This window comes from Halichoerus grypus, chromosome 8, assembly GCF_964656455.1.
Source record: "Halichoerus grypus chromosome 8, mHalGry1.hap1.1, whole genome shotgun sequence".
Classification (NCBI taxonomy): Eukaryota; Metazoa; Chordata; class Mammalia; order Carnivora; family Phocidae; genus Halichoerus; species Halichoerus grypus.
The window spans coordinates 130,878,336-130,903,164 of record NC_135719.1 but is presented as its reverse complement, the minus strand read 5'-3'; the positions used below and the strand labels follow the sequence as shown (position 1 = coordinate 130,903,164).

The window sequence follows — 24,829 nt, the reverse complement described above, 5'->3', positions numbered from 1 at the left end:
TGCATAGTAGATGTTCAGGAAGTTGGTTGAATGTCTTGCTTTAGAAGAAAGCTTTGCAGAAATACATACGATCTATGTGGTCTTAGTTTTTCATTCTTTCTTCCCAGTTTTCTTTTTGACCTTGAGATGCTTGTCTTTGATCAGAAAAAGGCTGAGGCCTTACTTTAGGGTTTGGAATTGGCAGTAGGACCTAGTTTGAGATGTTTCTGCATAAACCCCAAACAGATGGCTGGATAGTGTTTGCCAGTAGCCTCAAAACCCAACAAGTGGATGCAGACATGTCCAAAGTAACTATCTAGTTGAATACGTATGGCAAAGAGATAGAAGAGGGAGCTGTCTAAATTCTCAGATTTAAATAACCTTTGTGGCTCACTAACCAAACAAGAATTATGTTACAGTATTATAACTCATAGTTAACCTAACAAAACAAAACATTTTCTCAGCTCTGAAGGGATGGAATTAATCCATATAGCTATATGAAACCCTCCTTTCCTTTTCATATGATTTATGAAAGTTTTCTTAAACTTCTAATTAACATTTCCAGGACATCAGTATAAAATCACCCTAATTTAGATGATCTGAACTGGACTCTTTTTTTTATTTTTAAAAATGATTACAAGTCAGAAGGAAATATTTCAGGGGAAGACTTCCAATTTTGGCTGTAACTGGTAACAAACTAGTCTTTGTGCAGTGTACAGCCATGAAACTACTGGATAAAATGTACGCAGCAACTGTTTTTAGGTATTGGTCAACAGAAATCACAGTATTTCAATCCTGAGAGAAGGAAAGCTCATGAGGTGAGCCTGATGATTACCTTGGCTCTCTTCCAGGGGAGAGTTTCCTGATGCAGCATCATATGCTGGAGTCTACACTGAGCACAGCAGTCCTGCTGAGCTAACGAAACAGAGATCAGGGTCTGGGGCAGTTGAAGCAGCTGGAATCTGCTGGACAAGGCATTAGAGAAGAGAGAGTAGCATGGGGTAAGGGGGAGCAGAAATGTGTCTGGGTATACCCAGGGAATCCTTGGCCTGGCTGGAGTGCAAATGTACAGACTGAAACCATGTGAGATTTACCAAAAGTGGTGGCTCCAAGGTTGAGAATGGGACCGAAATACTAGAGGTCAAGCAATATTGGGAGACGTTGACAGTCCAGCCCAGCCACACTGGGAAGATCTCCTTAACATATTATTAACATTCTAAGCATCCAGAAAAGACACAGAAAGTCTTTGTCTTAGGGGTAAGGAACAAGCTTTCAAGCAGGGTTGGTAAAACTCTTTTAAAGAGTTAGATGGTAATTGTTTCAGGTTCTGTGAACTATACAGCATCTGTTGTAACTACTCAAATTTGCTGTTGTAGAGCAAAAGAAGCCATAGATAGTATGTAAATGAATGCACATGGTTTTGTCTCAGTATGACTTTATTTACAAAAAAGGGCAGAGGGCCAGCCTTGGATCATGGCTCTAGTTTGCCGGCTGCTGTTCTAGAGTAAGACCTACTTCAAACCCACCCTAATAAGGTGTAGAGCCAAGTGCTGCTGAAATCTGCCATGGAGATTGAGTTTGGAACTTGAGTTCTGCAGTTGTTAGAGGAGCTTTGGAGACATCTTTGGCTTTTCACGGATCCATCCAACAAAGTGGAAGCCTATACAAGATGAATGTGAGCAAGCATTTTGACTTCTGTCAAAAATCAGCTCTGCAGAGGAAGATCAAATCCAGAATGTCTTCAGTATATCATCAACAATTAATAGGTATGCAAAAAAAAAAAAAAGTCAATAGAAACTAATCCCCAAATGGCCCAGATGTTGGATATGGCAGACAAAACCTCTAATGCAGCTATTACAAATATGTTCAAAGAACTAAAGGAAAACATTGTCATAATGAGTGAACATATAGGGCATCTCAGGTGAGAAATAGAAACTATAAAAGAATCTAATGAAAATTTTAGAATAGAAAAGTGGAATAACTGAGATGAAAAATTCACAGAATGAACTTAATGGGAAATAAAGATGATAGAAGAAAGAGTCAAGGAACTCGAAAACAGATCAGTAGAGGAGGAGAGAAAGCCAACTCCTCATCAGAAACAATAGAGACCAAAATACAAACTACTGAAGGAAAAGAAGTCAACCTCAAATTCTATGTCTACTGAAACATATCCTTCAAAAAACAAAGATGGAATAAAGAATGGACTATTTTAGAGCCATGCTGTTCAATAGAAATAGAGTATAAACCGTATATGTATTATTTTAAATTTTCTAGTTGCCCCATTTAAAAAATGTTAAAAGAAACAGGTGAAGTTAATTTTAATTGAGCCCTAGCACAGAGCTCAGTATACATTCCTGAGGATGCTGGTCCCTGACTTTGCCCAAGACACTGAGGTCCTGTTGTGGCCGATGGCTTCCATCTCCAAGCTTCTTGTCAGTGCAGTCTGAGGAACATTAATCTCCTGTAGGCACATTTCTTCAGTCACTCTCCCCTCTTAAACCTTAGGCAGCTTACCATTTCCCTCTGAACTCTTCTCCTCAGCTGTTAAGTCTACCAATCCTCTCTCCCCACATTTCCTCAGTAGACACCTCAGCTTTTATCAGACTGACCTCTTCACTGGTCTAGAAACAAGCCCAAAAGGTCTGACTCTTATTCTTCCCTTATGCTGATCCTCTGTCCCGAGGATGTCCTTAGATATCCTTACTCTTCCCTTCTGGTGGTCCAGAACCAAGGATATCCTTCCAATCCAAGAAATCTCGGTATTTTTATGGTTCCAGCCCTTGCAGATCTCTCTCTAGCTAAACAGCATTTCTGGTATGTCCTGTAGCAGAATTATTTCCAGATTTGTTGTGTTTGCTCTTCTGTGTCCCCAGCTAGATTGCAAGCTGCTTGAGGGTCACTGGCTCAAAGGTGCTTAGTATATGTCCAAACACATAGGGCTTATGAATATATATCAGAGGATTGGCACAAAACAGACCCATTTCTGTGACTCCCATCTTATCTGCCGACTGTGTTTTCCACCCCCAGATTTTAGTGTGTAAGGGATGCTGAGAAAGAAGCTGCTCTCCGAAGTGGCAACCCAGAGACTTCAGTGAAACTTATAGTGTCTCTTGGTCAGTCCTGCTGCTGATACTGAGTCACTACCCATTTGTGGTGATTTTAAGCTTCACTTTATGATTCACATTCTAAAAATGGGGTGAGGTTTTTATAGAGAACCCAAATTCCAGTGTGAACTTAGCCTCACAATTACTGGGTTCCTCTGTGGTTTCCAGCTGCTGGTACAACCACATCTCGTGGCTTATTGGATGTGGCTGTTTCATGGCAAATACCCAGAATCCATTTCACAGGATTATGATAGGTGGTTCGCTGTAATAAACTTGTTCTACCAGACTTTCTTGGGGCTGCTTATTATCCGTAACCAGCCCATGTCTGGATCTGGGATGGACAAGCTAAGGAAGTGTAGATAAAGCTTTGGGGCTTCTCTTTCACTCATACTTTCTGAGTAGTAGTCTTGGTCCCTTAGCCAGACCGTGCCTGTATCTGTAAAGAGCAGGTTGAGTGCTTGACTCCAAGTAACATCTGGGAGAACTGGTCTAAAAATGATTGAAAAGAGAAATCCCTAATGCCAGAATGTGGAAATGACAGAAACGGCAGGGAGAGGTTTCCATGAAATTTGCATTCTAGTCCCAAGACTTCACTAATGAGCTGGGTGACTTCTGGCAAGTAATTTAACAACAGCAGTGATGACTATAGCTGACATTCATACGGAGTTGGGCCTGGAGCCCGGCATGTAGTAAGCCCTCTGTGCGGTCACCTGCAGTTACCATCATCATTGTTACCGAGGGCTCGTTACTCCCAGTACTAAGCACTCCGTGTATATTATCTCTCTTAAGCCTTAAAATTATGAAGTGAGTCTTGTTATTCCTGCTATACAGGGGTGAAATGAGGCTTAAAGGCTGTACGGGATTCAAATCCCAGGCCCATGCTCTCATTCTCTGTTGCTGCGTTTGATTTCCTTAGGCCTCAGTTTACTCATCTGTGAACTTGAGAGTTAGACTGTTGGTCTTGAAAACCTTTGAGCTCTAAAATTTCTTGGTATTTGTCCCATTGCCCTCACCCTTTCCCTTCTCCTCTTCCCTTGTCCCCTCTCCCCCACCCCCCCACACTCATCTGTGAATTTTGCTGGATTCATCATCACGGGGTTGGGAGGATGTTTTCCCCATTGAGCTATGACGCTGCATGTGTCAGCACATGGACTTGTATTGTGGCTTTTTTGTTGTTGTTGGACCTGGCTTATATGCTGCTGTTATAGGGAGAGGAGGAGTCTTGACTCTTCTCTTTTGCTGTCTTATCTTGGCCTGCAGCCACAAACTCATGTTTGATAGGGCTTGAGAACAGCTTTCAGGGACAAGCCCGCCAGAGGCAGCTCTAGGGTCTTTGGGCTCTGCGTGGTTCTCTGGTGAGATCTGGTTTTGGAGCTCTGTACTCTCCAGGCTGTTTGCACACATCTGGTCCCGTGGTTGGTAAGAATCTTTGGAGAGGGACTTGGAAGAGAGATTTCCAGGCTTTCCATTCTCTGCACAGCTGGGGTATCCTGGCAGATTTCCACATGGGGAGTTTTCACAGATCGTTTCATTATGGTTCTGTTGTAATTGATGTTTGTAAAGTACTTTAGTTGGGTGATTTTTGCATATATTCTGGTACTTTGTGTGTGTGTGTGTGTGTGTGGCTGTGATCCAAAGATCAGAGTGTTTTGGCACCAGAAGACCTAGGTTTCAGGGATGTATCGATCACTTCCTAGCTTGGTGCATCTAACACACCTGCTTATTATGGCTCTAGTCGATCATTCTGTGGATATCAGGGAGAAAAAAGAGTCCATTTGTCACTGTTCTGGGATGTGTGAATTCTTCCAGTTAGAAGCCTGGAGGAAACATCTTAGGGCACCAAACAAGGGCCTGGAAACAATGAAAATGTTGGATAAGCCACTCCTCCCCCCCAAATTTCTTCATCTGTAAAGAAATTATAGTTATATCTGCCTTACTCAACTAAAATGGCTATAGAATCAAATGAAGTATCATTTGGCTCAGGTCATGATCTCACAGTTGTGGGATCAAGCCCCGCATTGGACTGTGCTCAGTGCAGAGTCTGCTTCAGATTCTTTCTCCCTCTCCCTCTGTCTCTCAAATAAATAAATAAAATCTTTCAAAAATATATTAAAAAATATGTTTCTGAAAATTATAAATGTATGCAAGCAGTTATTTTTAGGCAGTATTGTACAGCAAAACTGTTTTAGCTACCAAAAAAGACAAAAACTATTACATATTTCTGTTCTGGTTAACCCCAGCATAGATTATTTATAGCAGGTAATAATCTATACTACAATTTCCTCAACATTTTTTTTATTATGCACCAGTCAGAAGGCTATGAGTTAAATTTTTCTAGACTAAAATGAATATTGTAAGTATTCCATTAATAAGAACTGATATTGTTCAGGGTAAATAGTAGCTCTTTTGTGGAAACACATTAATTTTGCATTATTTCAGGTTTTATTAATTTATCATAAGAGCCAAGAGCTAGGTTCAGATTGTAAATGGACATTAATAGTACAAACAGAATTATGAGTCTATTAAGTATCTTTCTATATACATAGAACATAATTGTGATGTGAGTAAAGGCTAGACTTTTATGTACTAATTCAAATTGGCCTAAATTGAAAATATGTTTCTTTAATTCACATTTTTTACTAAAGCAAATATTCCCTTCCCATTTACTCCAAATGAACAAGATGACTCCATTTCTGTTTCTCTTGATTGGTAAACCATGCTTGGAGATACCATCTGGAGGTGGTTGGGTTTCTGCCAAGGATTTAAATCAGGCTTGCAAAGAGCTACCTGCCTAAGGCAAGAAAGTGCTATGATTTAATAGGAAAGAACATGCTTTTATTTTACCATCTAGTAAAAGAAAGTGAAAATACTTTGAAAAGTTTTAATTTTTGTTTTACAACAATGGCATTGTATTATAAATAGAAGTATTTCCAAAATATAATAATTGGAGAAATTTAGGATCTGATTGCTAAAATTTGCATGATTATTTACAAGTCTGATATGAAGGCCTATACAGAGATCTTGATGCTAAAGGCAGATATTTCTGTACAAGACGTGGGGACAAGACAGGGCAGAGAGAAGTAATACAAGTTGGAAACCACCGACACCTCTTTGTGGGCAGCGTTGAAAACCCTAGACCTGTGTGGGTTGGATATAATGTGATAGTTGTCCTTTTTAATTTTTATTATTTTTTTAAACAGATTTCTGCTTGGCAGATTAGCCAAAGGCAAGAGGGGCCAATCTCTCTACGTTCTGAGTGCCACCCTCTACAAGATCCTCACACCAGAGCCAAGACCCAAGTCCACTGTGCTACCATACCCCCACCCCAGACATTACTCTGGGGTCTGTCTGAGGCCATCAGTGTGAAGATGATCAGTGCCTTCCTAGCATGACGACCTTGGACCATGTGATCGCCACCCACCAGTCAGAGTGGGTCTCCTTCAATGAGGAGCCACTCTTTCCTGTCCCTTCCGAGGGTAAGGAGCACTCTCATTTCTTAAGTGAAGAGATCAGCAAAGAACCACAACTGTTTATAATGACTTCTACTTGATCATTCTTTGGGTGGCATCTTAATATGTGAAAAAGAGCCGGTTTGTCACTTTCCTAAGGTGCACATTCTTCCACTTAGGAGCCTGGGGGAAGCATTTTTAGGAACCTTCGAGTCCCAAACAAAAGGGCCTGGAAACACCAAAAGTATTGGGTGCTTTCTTCTAAGGAGCGTAAACTTCGTATTTACAAACTACTTTATAATCGGCCTTTTAGGGTGTCACTCCCAACAGCAGTTTGGAGTTCCTCGGTTTTTAAAGCATAGCTGTGAAGAGTGACAGGCGCTAGAGACAGATTGCTTGGGCTCGGATCCTGGCTGTCACAGCTGAGTGATATGCCCTTGGGTAGACGGTCTCTTTAACCTCTCTGTGTAGTCGTTTATCTGTGCAGTAGGGGTAATCACAGTACCTTCCTCAGTGGGGCTGTGAGGATTAAATGAATTAATATATGTAAAGTGCTTAGAACAGTGCCTGGCATGTAGGAAGAGCTCAGTTAATTGTCATCCACGATACGATGAAGATGGCTAAATTGACTTCTAGGGACCTGGTGCTCAGGGATGAAGGTCAAGGTAGGGGACGGGAGATCTTTGCAGAGCCTTGTCGGCTGGTTCTGTCCCCCTGCAGCTACTGCTGCCAGCTGCTATCAGCCCAGCTTCACTGAGAGCACCTGGAAAGTGTGAGTGGACAGGTGAGCCGTCCAGTATGGTGGCCATGGGGCTCTTGAGTCCTTGAAACGCAGCTAGTTGGAATTGAAATGTGTCTTAAGTATAAAATACCCACACTGAATTTCAAAGACCTAGTGAAAGTAAGATATTTCATTAATAACTTTTATATTAATTACATGTTAGAATTATAAATTTTCAACATAAGGAGTTGAAATTTATATTAGTAAAAGTAGTTCAGCTCTTTCTACTTTTTTGTAAATGTGGCTACTAAAAAAATTAAAATTACATATGTGGTTCAGCTTTTATTTCTGTTGGGCAGCGCTAGTCTAAAGGGTTTGGTTACATGCAGGTAGACTAGGTTGTGTGGCTAACGATGGCAGAAAAAAATTTTATATTAGTACTTTGATTTTTAAAAAGTTTTCATATAGTAAAATTGACCGCTTTTGGTATGCAGTTGAGAAACTTCAACAGTTGTCTAGATTTGTGTAACCACCACCACCATTAGGGTATAGTTCTTTAAAAAAAATTTTTTTTTGAAGGCTGTTATGTGTTTCAGGACCAATAAAGTGCTAGAAAGTTAGGGGCCTCATTCAGCTGGGCCTCATTCAGCGGATTGTTGGTACAGAGTTTACACCTGGCAGTCTGCAGACACGTGTAGTTTGGACTGCACGGAGTTTGAAGTGTGAATTTGCATGTGTTTAGTCCAGACAGAAGCTCTCCTGTTCAACCAAAGTCTCCGTCAGTCCCTGTTGCCTTTTGCTTTTCTTGTTCGACTCGGTTATATTTCTGTTTGGCCTCTATAAGCATTGTTGTTTGTGACTGCCAAGGCCTGGAGTAGATGCTAGGATAAGAACAGTGAATAAGATTTCCATTCTCAGCTTGCCTGGATACTGAATGTGGGCATGCTGAGGTTATCCTTCGTACACATTATTAGGAAAACACTCCTTTAGCATAGAGGCAGTTGGGCGTGGCTGTTTCTTCACCCGCACCCACCGGAATGGTGAGTCTTGTGATCACCCCTTACATATCCTTGGGATTTTCCTCCATGGGAGTTTTGAAGGGTGGCCTTCCTCACGTGATTGATGATGGTGTCTGGTATGTGTTTCAGGGGGCACCGAAGAGCACCTCCCAGCACTGTCGTCTTACTCAGACCAGTCTGAGAGCTCCTCCGGGGAGAACCACGCGGCGGAAAGAGGCTCTCAGGAGCTTTCCCACTCAGAGCAGGATGACTCCTCTGAAAAGCTGGGCCTCATCTCTGAAGCGACCTCCCCTCCTGGGAGCCCCGAGCAGCCCCCACCTGACCTGGCCTTCGCCATCAGCAACTGGGTTCAATTTGAAGACGACACCCCCTGGGCCAGCACATCACCATCTCAGAAGGAAACAGGTGAGACAGGTGGGAGGCTGGGAAGGGTTCGGGCTTAGGTCCATGCTCACCAGGGGAGCTTTGCCATGAAGAGGTGTGTAAGGACTGCTGGGAATCTGCTTTACCAGAGCCCTCAGGCACCAGCCACACAGCAGTGCTGGCAGAGATCTCTTCTGGCTTAATTCTACAACTAGGCTGTTATCAAAGCCTATGGAAGGATTTATGTGCTCTGGGCCATTTTTAGCCTTCTGTACTTGTCCCTGGCTGTTGACCTGTCTTTGGAAGTATGCATATTTATTTACCTATTAGGTATTGGAATTATGTTTACTCAGCCCCTGAATTATAAGCTCCTTACAGGCAGGAATGAATGTCTCTCAGAGCATGAACCACCATCAATTTCTAATAGAGTCACTAGTTAAACACGGATCTTCTTGTGTCCCAGACCTGTTAGATCTAAATCTTCAGGGGTAGGGACTGTCATTAATGATAATTCTCTTACTTTGTGGCATTGCAGTAGCCAGAAGCTGCACAGGGGAGCTTAGCGAAGCCAGAGTTGTTGTTAGTCCCCTCCCTGGTGACCTGGCTGCTTATTTTATTGTGCACTAAAGCATGCCAACACTGACTGGATAGCCTTCGTGACTGTCTTAGTTCTCTATTTGCTGTGTAACAAATTACCACAAACTTGGTGGTTTAAGCAACATAACTTTATTTTCTTACAGTTTCTGTAGTTCAGAAGTCCAAGTGTTGGATGTGGTGTCACTGGGCTAATTCAAAGCATTGGCAAGGCAGCATTCCTTCCAGGAGGCTCTAGGGAAGAATCTGTTTCCTTGCCCTTTCTAGCTTTTGGATGCTGTCCACATTCCGTGGCACGTGGCCCCTTCTTCTGCCTTCAAAGCCAGCAATGCTGCATCTCTCTGTGCCTTTCTTCTGTCATCTCATCTCCCTCTGATTTCTGCCCGCCTCTTGCACTTTTAAGGACCCTGTGGTTACATTGAGCCCACCAGGATAATCCAGGATAATCACCCCATCCCAGGGTCCTTAACTTCATCACATCTGCAGAGTCCCTTCTGCCATGGAAGGTGACCTATTCCCAGGTTCTGGGGATTAGGACATGGGCATCTTTTGGGGGGCATTATTTTGTCTACCACAGAGACCTACTAGAGAAAAGTAAGGTAGATACGTTTTATTTTGTTGGTGGGTTAAATGTTTTGCTAGTTTTAATTTTTAAAAACAATTCTTTTGGTTTTCAAACATGTTTTCAGCACCAATAAAACAATTGTTAAGAAAATATAAAACATAATTCTATATAATGGACACTTCCATTTTTACATAATTTATATATTATGTATACTTTTTATATTTTTATTTTTTTTAAAGATTTTATTTATTTGAGAGAGAATGAGAGAGAGAGAGAGAGCACATGAGAGGGGGGAGGGTCAGAGGGAGAAGCAGAGTCCCCGCTGAGCAGGGAGCCCGATGCGGGACTCGATCCTGGGACTTCAGGATCATGACCGGAGCCAAAGGCAGTCGCTTAACCAACTGAGCCACCCAGGTACCCTGTATTTTTTAAAAAGATTTTATGTATTTATTTGAGAGAGCGAGGGAGACACAGCCTGTGCACGTGCATGAGCTGTCCGTGGGGGAGGGCAGAAGGAGAGGGACAGACAGACTCCCCACTGAGCAGGGAGCCTGCCCGACCACGCAGGGCTCATCCCCAGGACCCTGAGATCATGACCTGAGCCAAAGTCAAATACGTAACCGACTGAGCCACCCAGGCGCCCCTCTACTTGTTCATATTTAAATATCAGATTTGGGGGCACCTGGGTGGCTCAGTCATTAGGCGTCTGCCTTAAATTCGGGTCATGATACCCAGGGTCCTGGGATCGAGCCCCGCATCGGGCTCCCTGCTCTGCGGGAAGCCTGCTTCTCCCTCTCCCACTCCCCCTGCTTATGTTCCCTCTCTCGCTGTCTCTCTCTCTGTCAAAATAAATAAATAAAATCTTAAAAAAAAAATACTGTATTTAAAATGTTGTTTGAGGGGCACCTGGGTGGCTCAGTCTTTAAGCGCCTGCCTTCGGCTCAGGTCATGATCCCAGGGTCCTGGGATCCAGTCCCGCGTCAGGGTCCCTGCTTGGCGGGAGGCCTGCTTTTCCCTCTCCTGCTCCCCCTGCTTGTGTTCCCTCTCTCACTGTTTTTTCCTCTCTGTCAAAAAATAAATAAAAATCTTTAAAAAAAAATGTTTGATTCCTGAGATTTTTGATTCCCCAAATTTTGTACCCAAAGGGAGTGTCCCTCACTTGCCTTACCCTAGTCCCAGCTCTGCATTCTAATAAGGTTATGGAATGTATTGATATTACTAGAGAACAAGTAAGAAATGACAATTTTCAAATGTGTTGAAAGCATTATTATGGCTTCAAAACTGCTCAAACAATAATCTATATGTTTCCATATGTGAGTTTAACGCATCCTTCTAGAGGTGGAGCCTGTAGGCTGCCTCAGGAGGAGCCTGTGGCTGGTTTTCTAGCAGACTTGAGGCTTGATGTGTGGGCAAGAAGCAGGAATAAAGCATGTGTAGGGCCAGCCCCACTTCAGGTAGTGTTCCAGGGACCCAAGAACCATGCTCAGAGCATCAGAGTGGTAAAGGAAATGGGTAATAAATCCAAGGCTCCAATTCCACCTTTCCTGCCAATACCTAGCCTGACCCATCAATTCCCTATTACCCAAACCAGCCCCACCCATGTAGGCTAATTCCCTCATGGGCTTCCTCACACAGACTGGGTTTGACAACAAGGAAGAATGGTTGATAGAGCTAAGGCCATGTAATAAGGAGAAAGGAGGCTTCGACCCTGTCAACATGGGTAATGCAGACATCCCCCAAGATAGACAGTTCCGTTCTGATGGCTATTGGGCAGCTCAGATTTTAATTTAAATCCAAAAGGTTGGGGTACTGTGCATTGTCAATAATATCATATATGTAACTGTGGGCATTACACCAAAATAACACAGATGTTTAACAGAAGTCTGTTGCAGCAAGTATCCTCATAGTGATAGAGACAGTCTGAGGCTTCTTGCATTCACTGCTGCCTGCTCTGTTCTTTTGGTAATACTGAGTTTTCCTGGTGTGATAGGCAAACTAATGGCCTCCAAAGATATCAGGTCCCACTCCCTGGAACCTGTAAATGTTCACTTATTTGAAGATAGGGTCTTTGCAGATGTGATTAAGTTAAGGATTTTGATTTTGATTGTTTTTATTTTTTAAAGATTTTATTTATTTATTTATCAGAGGGAGGGGGAGAGATAGCACAAGCAGGGCGGAGCGGCAGGCTGAGGGAGAAGCAGGCTCCCTGCTGAACAAGGAGCCTGATGCGGGACTCGATCCCAGGACCCTGGGATCATGACCTGAACCGAAGGCATTCGCTTAACTGACTGAGCCACCCAGACTCCCAAGTTATCGATTTTTAGATTGATATTCCTGGATTATCTTGGGTGGGGGCCCCTAAGTGCAATCACCTATGTTCTTTTAAAAGGGAGGCAGAGGGAGATTTTGCCCACACAAAGAAGGCTATGCAAAGACAGAACAGAAAGGGATTTGAAGATGTGACCTGGAAGACTGGAGTGATGAGTCCACAGCCGAGGAATTCTGGCAGCCCTGAGAAGCCCGGAGAGGCGGGGAATCTGTTCTCCCCCAGAGCCTCTGAAGGGAGGGCTGCCAGGCAGACATCTTGATTGCGGCCTAGCGATTCTGACTTCAGACTTCTGGCTTTCAGAACTGGGAGGGAAGAAAGTTCTGTTGTTTTAAGCCACAAAGTTTGTGTTAATTTGTTATAGCAGTTCCAATAAACAAATGTACCAAATCTCCAAAATCCTAAAACGGAACCATTTGCATAAGACTGAAAATGAGTCAGTCTGGGCTAGGGGAGCATCTATAATAGCGCAGGCCATTATTAAGCATCTGTGTTATCCAGTATGTTTTATTTCCAAAGTTTATAGCCTTTTATAATTTATTCATTGAGTCACTGAATATTTATTAAGCACCTCCTCTCCGTAGTTATCTTAGGTGCAGATATTCAAATACAAAACTGGGTAACAGAGTGCTCAGAATTTAACAGAAGTCCGTTGAGCTTCTTCCTGGGTCTTCTAGTAGGAATCCACAGCCAACGTATGCTCCCATGATTCCCCCATCTGCCTCCAGTTGACCGTCTTTTGGTTACTGCATGTCTTAAAAAAAAAATTTTCCATCTCATGGTAGCTGAAAATTTGAAGGTACTTTGAGGAAGCAAAGGAAGTAGTAGATGTGGGGAGAATTGCTTGCCTAGAAGCTTCATTTTATAACCAGGCCCATCTATCATCTCTTCCTGGGAAGGATCAAAGTTTGAATTTAAAGCATTTTCCCTCATTATTTATCATTTGATTGTGGGTCTTCCCCAGAGCTCTTGTTCCGTTTTGCCCTGGATCAATGGTGCCCACTTGGAGAAAACCATGTGTTGGCTGCATGGCCAGCTTCTATGAAATGAGTGGCCATCTGGTTCTTTTTAGTCTAATCTGACAATATAGAAATGATTTGTCCAAAAATTTCTCATTTATCCGCTCTAAAAAATGCTTCTCTTAGTGTATTAATTTTCAGCAAGCAGACCCTGGGCCTGTTTTGGGCTATAGCTTCACCCTGTGTATATCAAGTAAACTGTTTTTTAGTATGGACAGCCCATGATTGAAATAGAATCGGGGCAAGAGAGATCCTTGATGTGCTGTATTTAAACATGCAGGAATTGGGAATCTGTTGGTGAACTGTGGAATGTACCGGTGTGTCTCAGTGCATGTAGGTGGTGAAGTTCAGCCAGAAATAAGGAAAGTCTGTGGAAACTGTTTACGGCTTCAGCTGTCTTTCTAGCCGCATCAGTATCCCCAGAGCAAACCAATTCTCGTCCCTATAATGTAGCTGCAGTTTCTTTGTTTCTTCCCACTTTATTCCCACGTCCTGTCTGCTTCTGTTACGTGCCTGGCACTTTCTGGTCAGACATCTCTGTGTCAGGAGAAGGGGAAAAATGTGCGTTTTGGACTTGGGAGAAGGAAAGTTTCCTCTACCTTTCAGAATTTCTTCTGGCTGGTCTGAGACTTTAAATTGACATGAGACAGATTCACAGGAGAAAATAAAATATAATTTTGTACTATGGGAACCCCGCATAAACAGGAGGTTCATAGGCAGGTAAAATGAGGTATATATGCCATCCTGAGCTAAGGAATGGGAGAGGGGCCTGAGGCTTCAAAGGGGAGGAGGCCGATTCACAGGACAGTAAGAAGAGCAGATGCTTGAGAATTAGATATTTGCCCTGCCATCCAGATGAGTCACTCGGATAAAATTTATCTCTACTGGTAATAACCCTTCGTCTGGGAAAGATACTCCATTTAGATTCTTTAGGTAGTTAAAGGAAGGGCAAGATTTTCTCTCTAGCCCACAGGATCTCAGTTGCCTTCAGCTCAAAATAGTCCACATGCCAAACTGGCACATTTTGAGGAGACCTGTCTTGAACCCTTTCAGCCCCGTCCCATGCAGCCTCTTTGTGAATATTTTTTATGAGATGATCATGATCTTGACCTAAGAGAAGGAGAATGAGAAAGGAGGATAAATGGAACAGATTAGTGCTATTCCTAGTCTGGATTTTGGGAAGCAAACAGTGGAGCCTTACTAAGCCAGCTGGTCCATACCCTCACATCCAGGCTGGCAAGAAGTTGGGAAAGAAAGCACACGTGTGCACACATGGAGTCGTTAGGTGGAGAAATGTTACGTGGCATACTCCTTTTCCATCCCCTCCCCCAGTTCCCATTCCTGCACTGTTTACAGTTTTCCTGGCAGACAAAGAGCAAAAAACCAAAAGAATTTATCTTTTAAGCTGTGCCACCTACAGATAAAACCAAGAGAGCATTGGATTTCAGCCTGGAATGGGACTGTACTACTTGCTCAAGTTAAAATGCAAGGAGGCTGAAGGCACAGTGGAGTAAGGGACAAAGAGACTGTCACTAGTGGTAAATCTCTTATTTTCGTGGCATATGATTGTCGGAAGCTTCCCTGGGGAACTTAAATAAGCCAGGGAGTTGCTCCTCCCCACCTTGGTGACCTGGCTCCTGATTTTATCTTGCACTGAAGCATACCAAGGTTGACTGGACAATGAGGAGCAACAGCTGATGGGGAAGACAACTCCAGAAATGCTTTAAGTCCATCAGGGGGACACCTTTGTTTTGGGTTTCAACTAGTGCAAGATTTGAAATGAGTAAGTGCCATCATGATTGGTCTGGGAAAACGGAGACACATCATCTCTCTCAGAAAAAATATGAATAAAATCAGTCAATTGAGTGACAAAGCCTTTTGGTAACTACATATATAAGAAAGATTGCTGGCATCAATTCTTGGACCTGAGGATGCTAGGAATGAGGCGCATATGAAGTTGTGCCCCTTTTGTAAATATGGGTTCCTCCATTAAAACCTCTGAAATCTGATGGAGGCTGAATGTGGAATTTATATCTCTTTGACTTAACAAGAACACTTTGGCTCAGGCCATGTTGATAAGTATTCTCTTTAAAAAAAAAGATTTTTATTAGAACCTTAACTGCCAAACACTTAAACTTAAGACTTAAAGGAGCCACGAGAATACTGTTCACATCTTAGTCTGAAAATGCCATGTGATTGAACTGGGTTACCCACTGGAAAATGTCAAGAAATTTAACTGAACACTTATTTGCTGAACCCCGAATCCTAATACACAGATGTTCTGTTAAACCTTAGAAGAGCAGCAGAACACAGCAGATCCAAAGTGTTAAACAAGAAAAAACAGAATAACCCACCAAACTTCTGGTGAATCTGTTCAAATCAAAATAGAATCTTTATATTGTTCTCTAAAGAAATATTTTTGAAAATGAACCTAACCCCAGGTGGTATTTTATTCACATTGGGTCCCTTAGCACTAGTGTTTCTGAGTTTCCCTGGTGGCAAAAAGTTCTCCTAATTTAGTATTTTGTCTCCTACATTTTAAAATTCCACCATGTGCCAGGAGGAATGTAGCAGTCAGCTTACATATCACCTAAAGTCTTTATAAAGATCCTCTCAGAGCAAAGGCTGATTCCATGTATATGCATTTTACAAGTGTATGTGTGTGCTTAGAATATGTTTGCAAATGCATGCAGATAAATGGACTTGAAAGAGCAAAGTTCATTCCCAAAATTAAAAGGAAAAAATTGTGGCACTATTTTCAGCATGAAGCTTCCTGTTCACTCATCGTGTTATGCACTGACCTTCCTCCACAGACATGGCAATTTTGGGCAAGGCCAAGGCTGAATTGGACCCATTATGCAGATGCTGCAGGATACGCATAATTACAAGCATAAAAAAATTTTCATTTCCGGAACATTTGTTGCACAGCCCAAGCAAAACACTAATATTTCCTTGTGCTTCAAGTGTCTTCCCCAAAAGCTTGGGCTAAGGCCTTCCCATTGTGTCTGGGGAAGCTAATTATCTGGGACCAGAGAAAGAGCCGCTTGTTTGGGGGAAGACCAGGGATGATGTCAGCCTTTAAGAGGGAGGCAGGGGTGACAGCTGAGAGACTTAATCCTGAAGAAGACTAGCCCAGTGGTTAATTTCTGTTATACTTTTTATTCTGGCTACTGAGGGGGAATTGGTGGGTGGGAGTGGACTAAGATCCCAACCATTTGGTGAACATGTAGCCAAGGCCCATTGCATTTGACATGCATATGTATTTCCCTCTTCAATAGAGGACGTTTTATTTTCATTTAATACCTTGAATTGTTCTTTGCTTTTAGGAGTAATTAATGACCTTTCCGGAATCCATCTTCGACAGTGATGTACTAAGGAATGGATTCTAACAAAGCCCTTCTTCCTTGGGGCCTGATGCCCTCTGCCTCTCTCCACTGGGCACCACTCTGCTCTAATCACTACCTCTCCTGCCGTTCCTGACAAGCTCATTTCTGCTCTTGCTGGTTCCTTGGCCCCCAGAACTCTTCCCCTACATTTTCACTCAGAGCTCTGCTCAAGCATCATTTCCCCTCGCCCCCACCCCCTTTTTCCTGCATTAAATATCTTTATAGCCCATGTTTCTACCTGAAATTAGGTTATGTTTGTTTGTTTATTGTCTCTCTTCCCCACTAGAGGAGAGAGATACTGTCTATCTCATTTACTCTCTATCCCAGAATATGGAGCATGGAACTTAGTAGGTACTCACTTAGTATTTGTTGGATTAATGAATGAAAGATGAAAGATGTATATGAAACATCCTGCAGAATGACTGACTCCCATTTATGGGGCAAATGAGCTGTTAGGTAGAACTTGAGGCATGGCATCCTCAGTGAAGGTGTTATTCTTTTTTTAACAAAATAGGCAAAGAAACTAGGCTGGCCTCTTCCTCATCATGCCCTTCGGTTATCAGCTGTCATCAGTTTCGATTTCCCATTATTATACACAGAATGCACACACACAAACGTGCATATACATAGCACACAGATACACATACATATGTATACACACATAGTATATGTGCATAACATGTGCTTACATACACATGTGTATATAATATACGCATAACATAACTATGATACATATACAAACACACATATTTTTCCTTCTGGGAGCTGCCTTAGAAAGCACAATTAAAACTGTCCATTATATTTTTGTCATATTTGAAGCTATCATCATGCCATTTGGGCAGGGGAGAGGATCTTTTGAAAGTGACTTCTTCCAGTTATCTAAAAGGGACTTTAAGTATTTTACAAAAACTCCAATATTGTCCTCTTCCAGAATGTGCTAGCTTACCCAAGGGGTCCTTGTGGCCTATCTCACCCTCGGCATGGGACACAAAACACAATAAACTGCCAAGCATGCATTAATTAACTAATTCATTCATGCAAAAAATATTTAGGTGCTGGGAATGCAATTATGAGAAAATTGGCCATAGTCCCTGCTCTCCCCATGCGGAGGTTACCTAACGGTTGGGCAATCTGTTACCAGTGAAGACTTCTGGGGTAAGCAAGAGCTCCTCTGAACCAGTCCTGGGACAGCTGCTTGGTATTGCCAACTATGAGCTACCAGGGGACCACAAATGAAGAATGGAATTAGATCTATTTTATATTAATGCGTGGGCATGTTTACAGCATTGGAGAAATCATATAGCCCTAGTGAGTAGACATCAAAGTATAAATAAAGAATATGGCATCAAAATATATATAAGTATTTAAATTTTAGTCTAGGATCCCAAAGGATAAAAAGAAAATATTGTAGTTGCTGTATTAATTGTTTTAGCTGACAGCTTGTCAGTTTATTATTCATTCAACCAATGGTGCTTTGAATTCTCACTATGTGTCAGTCACTGTTCAGGGCACTGGGGATACAGTGGAATATTCTGGCCCCATGGAGCGTACTTTCTGCTGGAGAAGCCATACCAGAAACAATAAATATGTAGATACAGTGTAAGTGTGTTAGACAGTGTGGTTAGCAGGAAGGAGAGAAACATGAGGGAAAGAAAGAGAATGGAGTGAGGGAGGATGTGAAGTTTTACATAAGATCAGGGAGTGAGTCTCTGAGCAGTAACTTTTGGGTGAAGACATGGGGGAAGTGAGGAGTGAGCCTTGCAGAAATTGGGGAAGGAGCTGTCCAGGTGAAAGGAACTGTAAATGATGAGCCTCTGAAGGGGTGCGGTGTCGTGTTGGTGGTATGTGACTGGAGTGGAGTGACATGGGGAGAAGAGAAGAGTATGAGGTGGAGAGGTCATGAGGACTTAGACCACGAGGTGCTTCGAGGGTACAGGGAGGACCTTGGCTTTCGCTGTGGATGAGGTGGGAAGCCATCAGAGTTTGAGCAGTGATGTGGTGAGGTCTGACTTTGATGTGAACAGGTAATTCTGTGAAAGCTGTGTGACTGTTGCTCTGATGAGAACAGACTGAGAGGAGGAGGACACTTGGGGAAGCAGGGTGACTTGGTGGGGGGCCCCTGTCACCATCCAGAAGGGATGGTTTTTCCATGAAAGAGGGATGTGCAAAAATGACCTCCAAAGGCTACAGGAGCCCTAAGGCCAGAGAGAAAGGCCAACAGGTCCACCTTGATAAGAAGTGGTTTATTAAAGGGACTTAGGGACAGACGCGTGTCTTGGGCAGCTGCAAGCTGAGTAGATCTCTGTGACCCCACTTCCCATAAGACCTGCTTTTGTAGTCCTAGAGGCTGGGGAGTAGTGCGGGTAGACCACCCCGGGGGGAATGTTTGAGAGCAGTTGTGTGTCACGGTCATCTCTCCTGCGCTGATTGAGGACGTTAAGCCCCAAGGGTGTACTTAAGGGTGAGGTTAGACAAGAAAGAATGTTGGGGGATGGGGCAGTGCTCAAGAAGATGTCAGGTCGTCATGCAGATTTTTCCACAGATCTGTCCCGGGATGGTGTTAGTCTGGGTCACACAGCAGTGTCTTGGGTCAGGGTGGTAGCTTGGAGATGGTGGGAAGTGATTGGATTCCAGATGTATTTTGAATGGAGGACTAGCAGAAGTTGTGATGGGCCAAATGTGAGAAGAATCAAGGGTGGCTCAATGGGTTTGTTCTGAGCATCTAGAGGGATGAAGGAGCTGGTGTGGAGGGGATAAGAGGAACTTAGTTTCAGATAGGTAAGGTTGGTGACCTAGGTGGAGATTTCAAGTAGATTTGGACCTAAGTTTAGGTCTGGAAGTAATAACCCACTTGACCCCTTTTCAGTGCTTCCTTTGTGCAGACACTTTTCCACGTGGGTACAGTTTTAAGTCCCATTTTTAAAGGTGAAAACTTTACAGCAGAACAGATAGATTAAGTAACTTGCTTCAGGATGCAAGACCAGATGTAGAATGAGACAGGCAGTCTGGATCCAGGGTCCTTGTACTTAAGCTCTTAGGAAAGGAGGAGTCGCAGATTTCTATCTTTTTTCACTTTATTCTTTGCTGGATGGATGTGGCTGTGAAGAGCCCTGGTGACAGCAATCTGCTGTCCTCTGGCCCAAGTATCAAAGGCCTGGCCCCTGGGAGAAGAGTCAGCTCCAGGCTCCACACTTCCTCTCAATAGTTCAACTCATCTTGTGGCCTGAGGACATTCACTTCAGAACCTAAATAAAGTGATTCATCTGAGATTTCTTTTCTTTCTTTTTTTAAGATTTTTTAAAATTTTTATTTGTTAGAGAAAGCACAAGCAGGGGGAGCAGGCAGGCAGAGGGAGAAGCCGGCTCCCCGCTGAGCAGGGAGTCCAAGGTGGGACTCGATTCCAGGACTCTGAGATCATGACCTGAGCCAAAGGCAGTTGCTTACCCGACTGAGCCATATATCATATCATGTAGATATGATATATGGCAGTATCTCCTACACATGGATGTAGGATAAAGTAGATGGTCTTTCACTCTCTTTATGGTTCCTTTTGTAAAAAGAAGTTCTTAATTTTAATGATATGAAATTTGTTTGTTTTTATGCTTAGTGCTTTCTGTGTCTCGGTAAAGGAAATCTTTCCCTATCCTGATGTCATGAGCATATTTGGGTATATGTCTTCTAAAATGTTTTTCTTTTTTTTTTTTTTTTTAAAGATTTATGTATTTAGGGGCTCAGATGGTTAAGAGTCTGCCTTTGGCTCAGGTCATGATCTCAAGGTCCTGGGATTGAGACCCACATTGGGCTCCCAGCTCAGCAGGGGGTCTGCTTCTCCCTCTCCCTTTGCCTCTCCCCCTGCTTGTGCTCTCTCTGTTTCTCTCTCTCTCAAATGAATAAATAAAATCATTAAAAAAAAAGATTTATGTATTTATTTGAGAGAGAGAGAGAGAACACATGTGAGTATGGGAGAGAGGGGCAAAGGGAGAGAGAGAGAGTCTCAAGCAGACTCCGTGCCGAGCTTGGAGCCTGATACAGAGCTTGATTTCACAACTCTGAGATCATGACCTGAGCCAAAACTAAGAGTTGGACCTCAACCAGCTGTGCCAACCAGGCACTCCTAAAATATTTCTTGTGGAGCCTTTTATGCTTTATATTCAATCCACCTAGAACTGATTTTTCCATTTGGTGTGAAGTAGGAGTTTAATTTCATTTTTTTTCTATATAGTATTTTACTATTATTTCTAATATTTTATTCATTTTTAACATATGTTATTAAAATTCTACTTTGTTCATATCTAAGAAGTGTGATTCTGCTTAATAATATGAGGAAAAATATGCAAGGATTTTGATTGAGAATGTAGTAAATCTATAAACCAATTTGGGGAGAATTAACATCTTCACAACATTAACTTTCTTGAACCTAATTATACCTCTCCACTTATTTAGATATTCTGTACAATCTGTTAATAAACTTTAGGAGTATCTCCTCTGAGGACTTGTGCATCTTTTGTTAGATTTATTACAATATATGCTTGATATTTTTGTTGCTATCATACATGCTACCTTGTTTTAAGTTTACTTTTCTATATATTTCTTTAATTTTCAGAAATGCAATTATTTTTATATATTTATTTTTAAAAACACAAGTACTGTGCTAAAATTATTTGATAATTTATTAGGGTTTCCTGGTTATTTTCTGTATACAAAAATATCATCTGCAAAGAATAGGTTTGGTTTTTGTCACTCCTTTTTTTTTTTTTTTTTTACTGCCTTACTATGTAGGTTCTGACCACAAATAGGATGTTGAATAGAAGTAGGAGTAGCGGGTACCCATCATCTTGATCAGGATCTGCAAGGGAAAGCTCTCCAGCAGTGCACGGTGTTTGCAAAGGGTTTGGGGTTAGCTCTCCTAGGTTTAGGGAGCTTCTTCTGTTTCTAGTCTGCCAAAAATTACTACCACGAATAAATACTAAAATTTACTCAGTGCTTTCTCTATATGTATTATGATGATAATGTGTTTTTTTACTCCTTTAATATATTATTATGGCGAGTTACATTAATTGATTTAGTAACGTTAACCCACACATTATCAACAGGGTGATATTACCTCTAATGGGGCTAAAAATAGTTTGGGGGGGGGCAAAGAAATCTTATTCTTTTTATGTGTACAGCATAGTTATATATACAATACATGATAGATATACAGTATATCTGTCTTAATAAAATTTAAAAGGGAATTGATAAACTGGACCTCATCAAAATTAAAACTTTTGCTTTGTAAAAGGCCCTGTTAAGAGGATAAAGAAAGAAGCTATAGACCGGGAGGAGATATTTGCAAACCACATATCCAACAAAGGACTGGTATCTAGAATATATAAAGAAAACTCAAAACTCAACAGTAAAAAACACCAAGCAATCTAATTAGAAAATGGGCAACAGACATAAACATATGTTTCACTGGAAAGGATATACAGATGGCAAATAAGCACCTGGAAATATGTCCAATATCATTATCAATAGGGAAATGCGAATAAAGTGAGTTACCACACACACATATTAGATGACTTAAAAACAGTGGTAATACTAAATGCTAGTGAGGATGCAGAGAAATTAATTGCATGTTTAGTTTTATAAGGAACTGTCAAACTATTTTCCAAAGTCATTGTTACAGTTTACATTCTCACCAGCAATACATGAATGACCCATTGTATGACCTAGCAGTTGTACTCTGGGGCATTTACCCCGGAGAAATGGAAACCTAGGTTCATATAAAAACCTATACAAAAACCATACATGAATATTCAAAGCACCTTTATTCATAATAGCTAAGAACCAGAAACAGCCGAACTAACTGTGGTTAGTCCATACCGTGGAACACTACTCAGCAATCTAAAGGAATCTCAGAGGCATTATGATGAATAATAACAGCCAATCCTAAAAGGTCACATACTGCATGATTCCATTTATATAGCATTCTTGAAATGACAAAATTATAGAAATGGAAAAACAAATTAATGGTTGCCCTAGGTTAGGAACAGGGCATGAGGGGAAGAGGTAGAAATGAATATAAAAGGTCAGCATCCCTTGTGGTGATGGCACTGTTCTGCATCCTGACTGTGATGGTAGATATATAACCTACACACTGATAACATGACGTAGAACTAAATACATGCCTAAGTACAGGTAAAACTGGGGAAATATGAGTGATATTGGTAGGTTGTATTAATATCAATTTCCTGGTCATGATATTCCACTGGGGAGGGGGTACTTCAAGGGAGAGGATGATTGGGGAAAAAATTTGTCAGTGGAGCAGTAATGAAAAAAAATTGAGAAATACTGTGTTAAACCGACCTTGCATTCACTGGATAAATCCAATTTAGTCATGATGTAATTCTCCTTTTCATCAGTCTCTAGATTCTCTTTGATAATAATTTATTTGGGATTCTTGTATCTATGTCCATGATCGAGGCTGACCTGTAATTCTCATTTTGGAGAATATAAGTATAAATCAGATATACTTTGTCAGGTTTTGATGTCAGGAAATCCTTACCTCATAATGTGAGTTGATGAGTGGTCTCTCTTTTTTGTACTCAAGGACTGAAATATTTTTTTTTCTTTAAAGTTTGCTCGTAATGTGAGTTGATGAGGGATCTCTATTTTTTTGTACTCTGAAAGACTGAAATATTTTTTTTTCTTTAAAATTTGATAGAATTTTTCAGTAAAACCACCTGGCCTGACATTTCCTTATGACAGTTTAAGGATTGATTCACTTTATTTGATGATTATTGGACAAGTCAGGTTTTTAACTTTCTTCTTGAATCAGTTCTGAAGTTATAATTTCCTAGAACTTCTACAGTGTTATCTTTTTTTCAAATGTATTGATGTAAAGACATTCATTATTTCTCCTCATTGCCTTCTACATGTATATAGCATTTGTAATTATGTCTTTTTTCATTCTTAAGGTTATTTGTGCCCTCTTTTTTCTGGATTTTTCTTGACAGTTTTTCAATTCTATTACATAGTCTTAAAGAACCTTTTATCGATGTACTTTTTAAATTTCAATAACTTATGCTTTTATGTTTGTTATTTCCTTTCTAATACTCTTAGTTTATTTTGCAGCTCCTTTTGTAACTCAATAAGTTGGAAGCATATTGTATTAAATTTCAGTTCTTTTTTAATATAAGCAATACAGCTGTTCCTGATAGTACTGCTTACCTGCATTCTTAAAGTTTTCACATATACTATTTTCATTATTGTTTGGTTCTGAATATTTTCTAATATTCATTAATATTTCTTCTTTGACCAATAAATCATTTAAAAGTATGTTTCTTAGTTTCTAAATTTTTCAAATTGTCTTCTCTCTAGTTTAGATAAATAGATGCTAGTTATATCTAGATAAGTGGTTTGGATAACTAGAAACTTCATTGTATTGTGATCAGCGTTCATGGTCTGTTTGATACCAGTTTTTGTTATTTGTTAAAATCTGCTTTATGTCATAGCATGTGGTCACTTGCCATAAGAGTTCTAGGTGTGGGTTATGAAGAATATGTATTCTTCATCTGTTGGTCTATGTATGACCATTAGATCAGCTTGTTCATTTTGTTGTTTATATCTTCTGTTTCCTTGCTGATTTTTCTGCCTGCTTGATCTATCAATTACTGAGAGAGGTGTGTTTAAAAATCTCTCATTATGATGGTGGACATTTCTTGCTTTCTGCAGTTCTATCAGTTTTTGTATTAATAATTTTGAGACTAAGTTATTAAATATATACCAATTTAGGATTGTTATCATATATTTCTGATGAATTAAAACATATAATTTTATTGTGACCCTTTCTAGTACTGCTTTTTACTTTAAAGTCTATAGGCTACAATATATCAAATATATCAGGTTCTTTTCATTAATATATTGTCTTGTATGACTTTCTCATCCCTTTACTTTCATCGTTGACAAATCTTTGTATTTTAGATGTGTCCTTTGTAAACAGCATATTGGATTTCATTTGTTTTTTCAGCTTGATAGTCTTTTTCTTTTAGCTGGAACTTTTAGTCCATATATGTTTATTATCAAGCACTGATATAGTTTATTTCTGTAATATCATGCTTCTTTTTCTCATCTTTCTTTCCTTCTTTTAAATTAATTGTAGTTTTTGTTTGTCTAAATTGTCTTTTTATTCCGTTGACCTCTGAAGGTCTCCTCACTGTGCATATAATCCTATTTGACAGTTATTTTCTGTCAGCTCATGGAAGTGTGCATTGGCTTCTCTTATTGAGAAGGTGGTAGTCAATCTAATCATCATTCCTTTGA

The 24,829-nt window shown here is 40.9% G+C and overlaps 1 protein-coding gene across 2 annotated transcripts in view; it reads left to right on the top strand.

Moving 5' to 3' along the window:
- Nucleotides 1-24,829, top strand: part of STON2 (stonin 2) — a 143,033-nt gene that overhangs the window by 25,003 nt on the left and 93,201 nt on the right. For both annotated transcript variants that reach the window (XM_078054059.1, XM_078054058.1), the window contains exons 2-3: nt 6,284-6,559; nt 8,402-8,677. In XM_078054059.1, coding sequence (XP_077910185.1) covers nt 6,472-6,559; nt 8,402-8,677 — 364 coding nt within the window. In that variant the 5' untranslated portion in view covers nt 6,284-6,471. The remainder of the gene's footprint in view (nt 1-6,283; nt 6,560-8,401; nt 8,678-24,829) is intronic.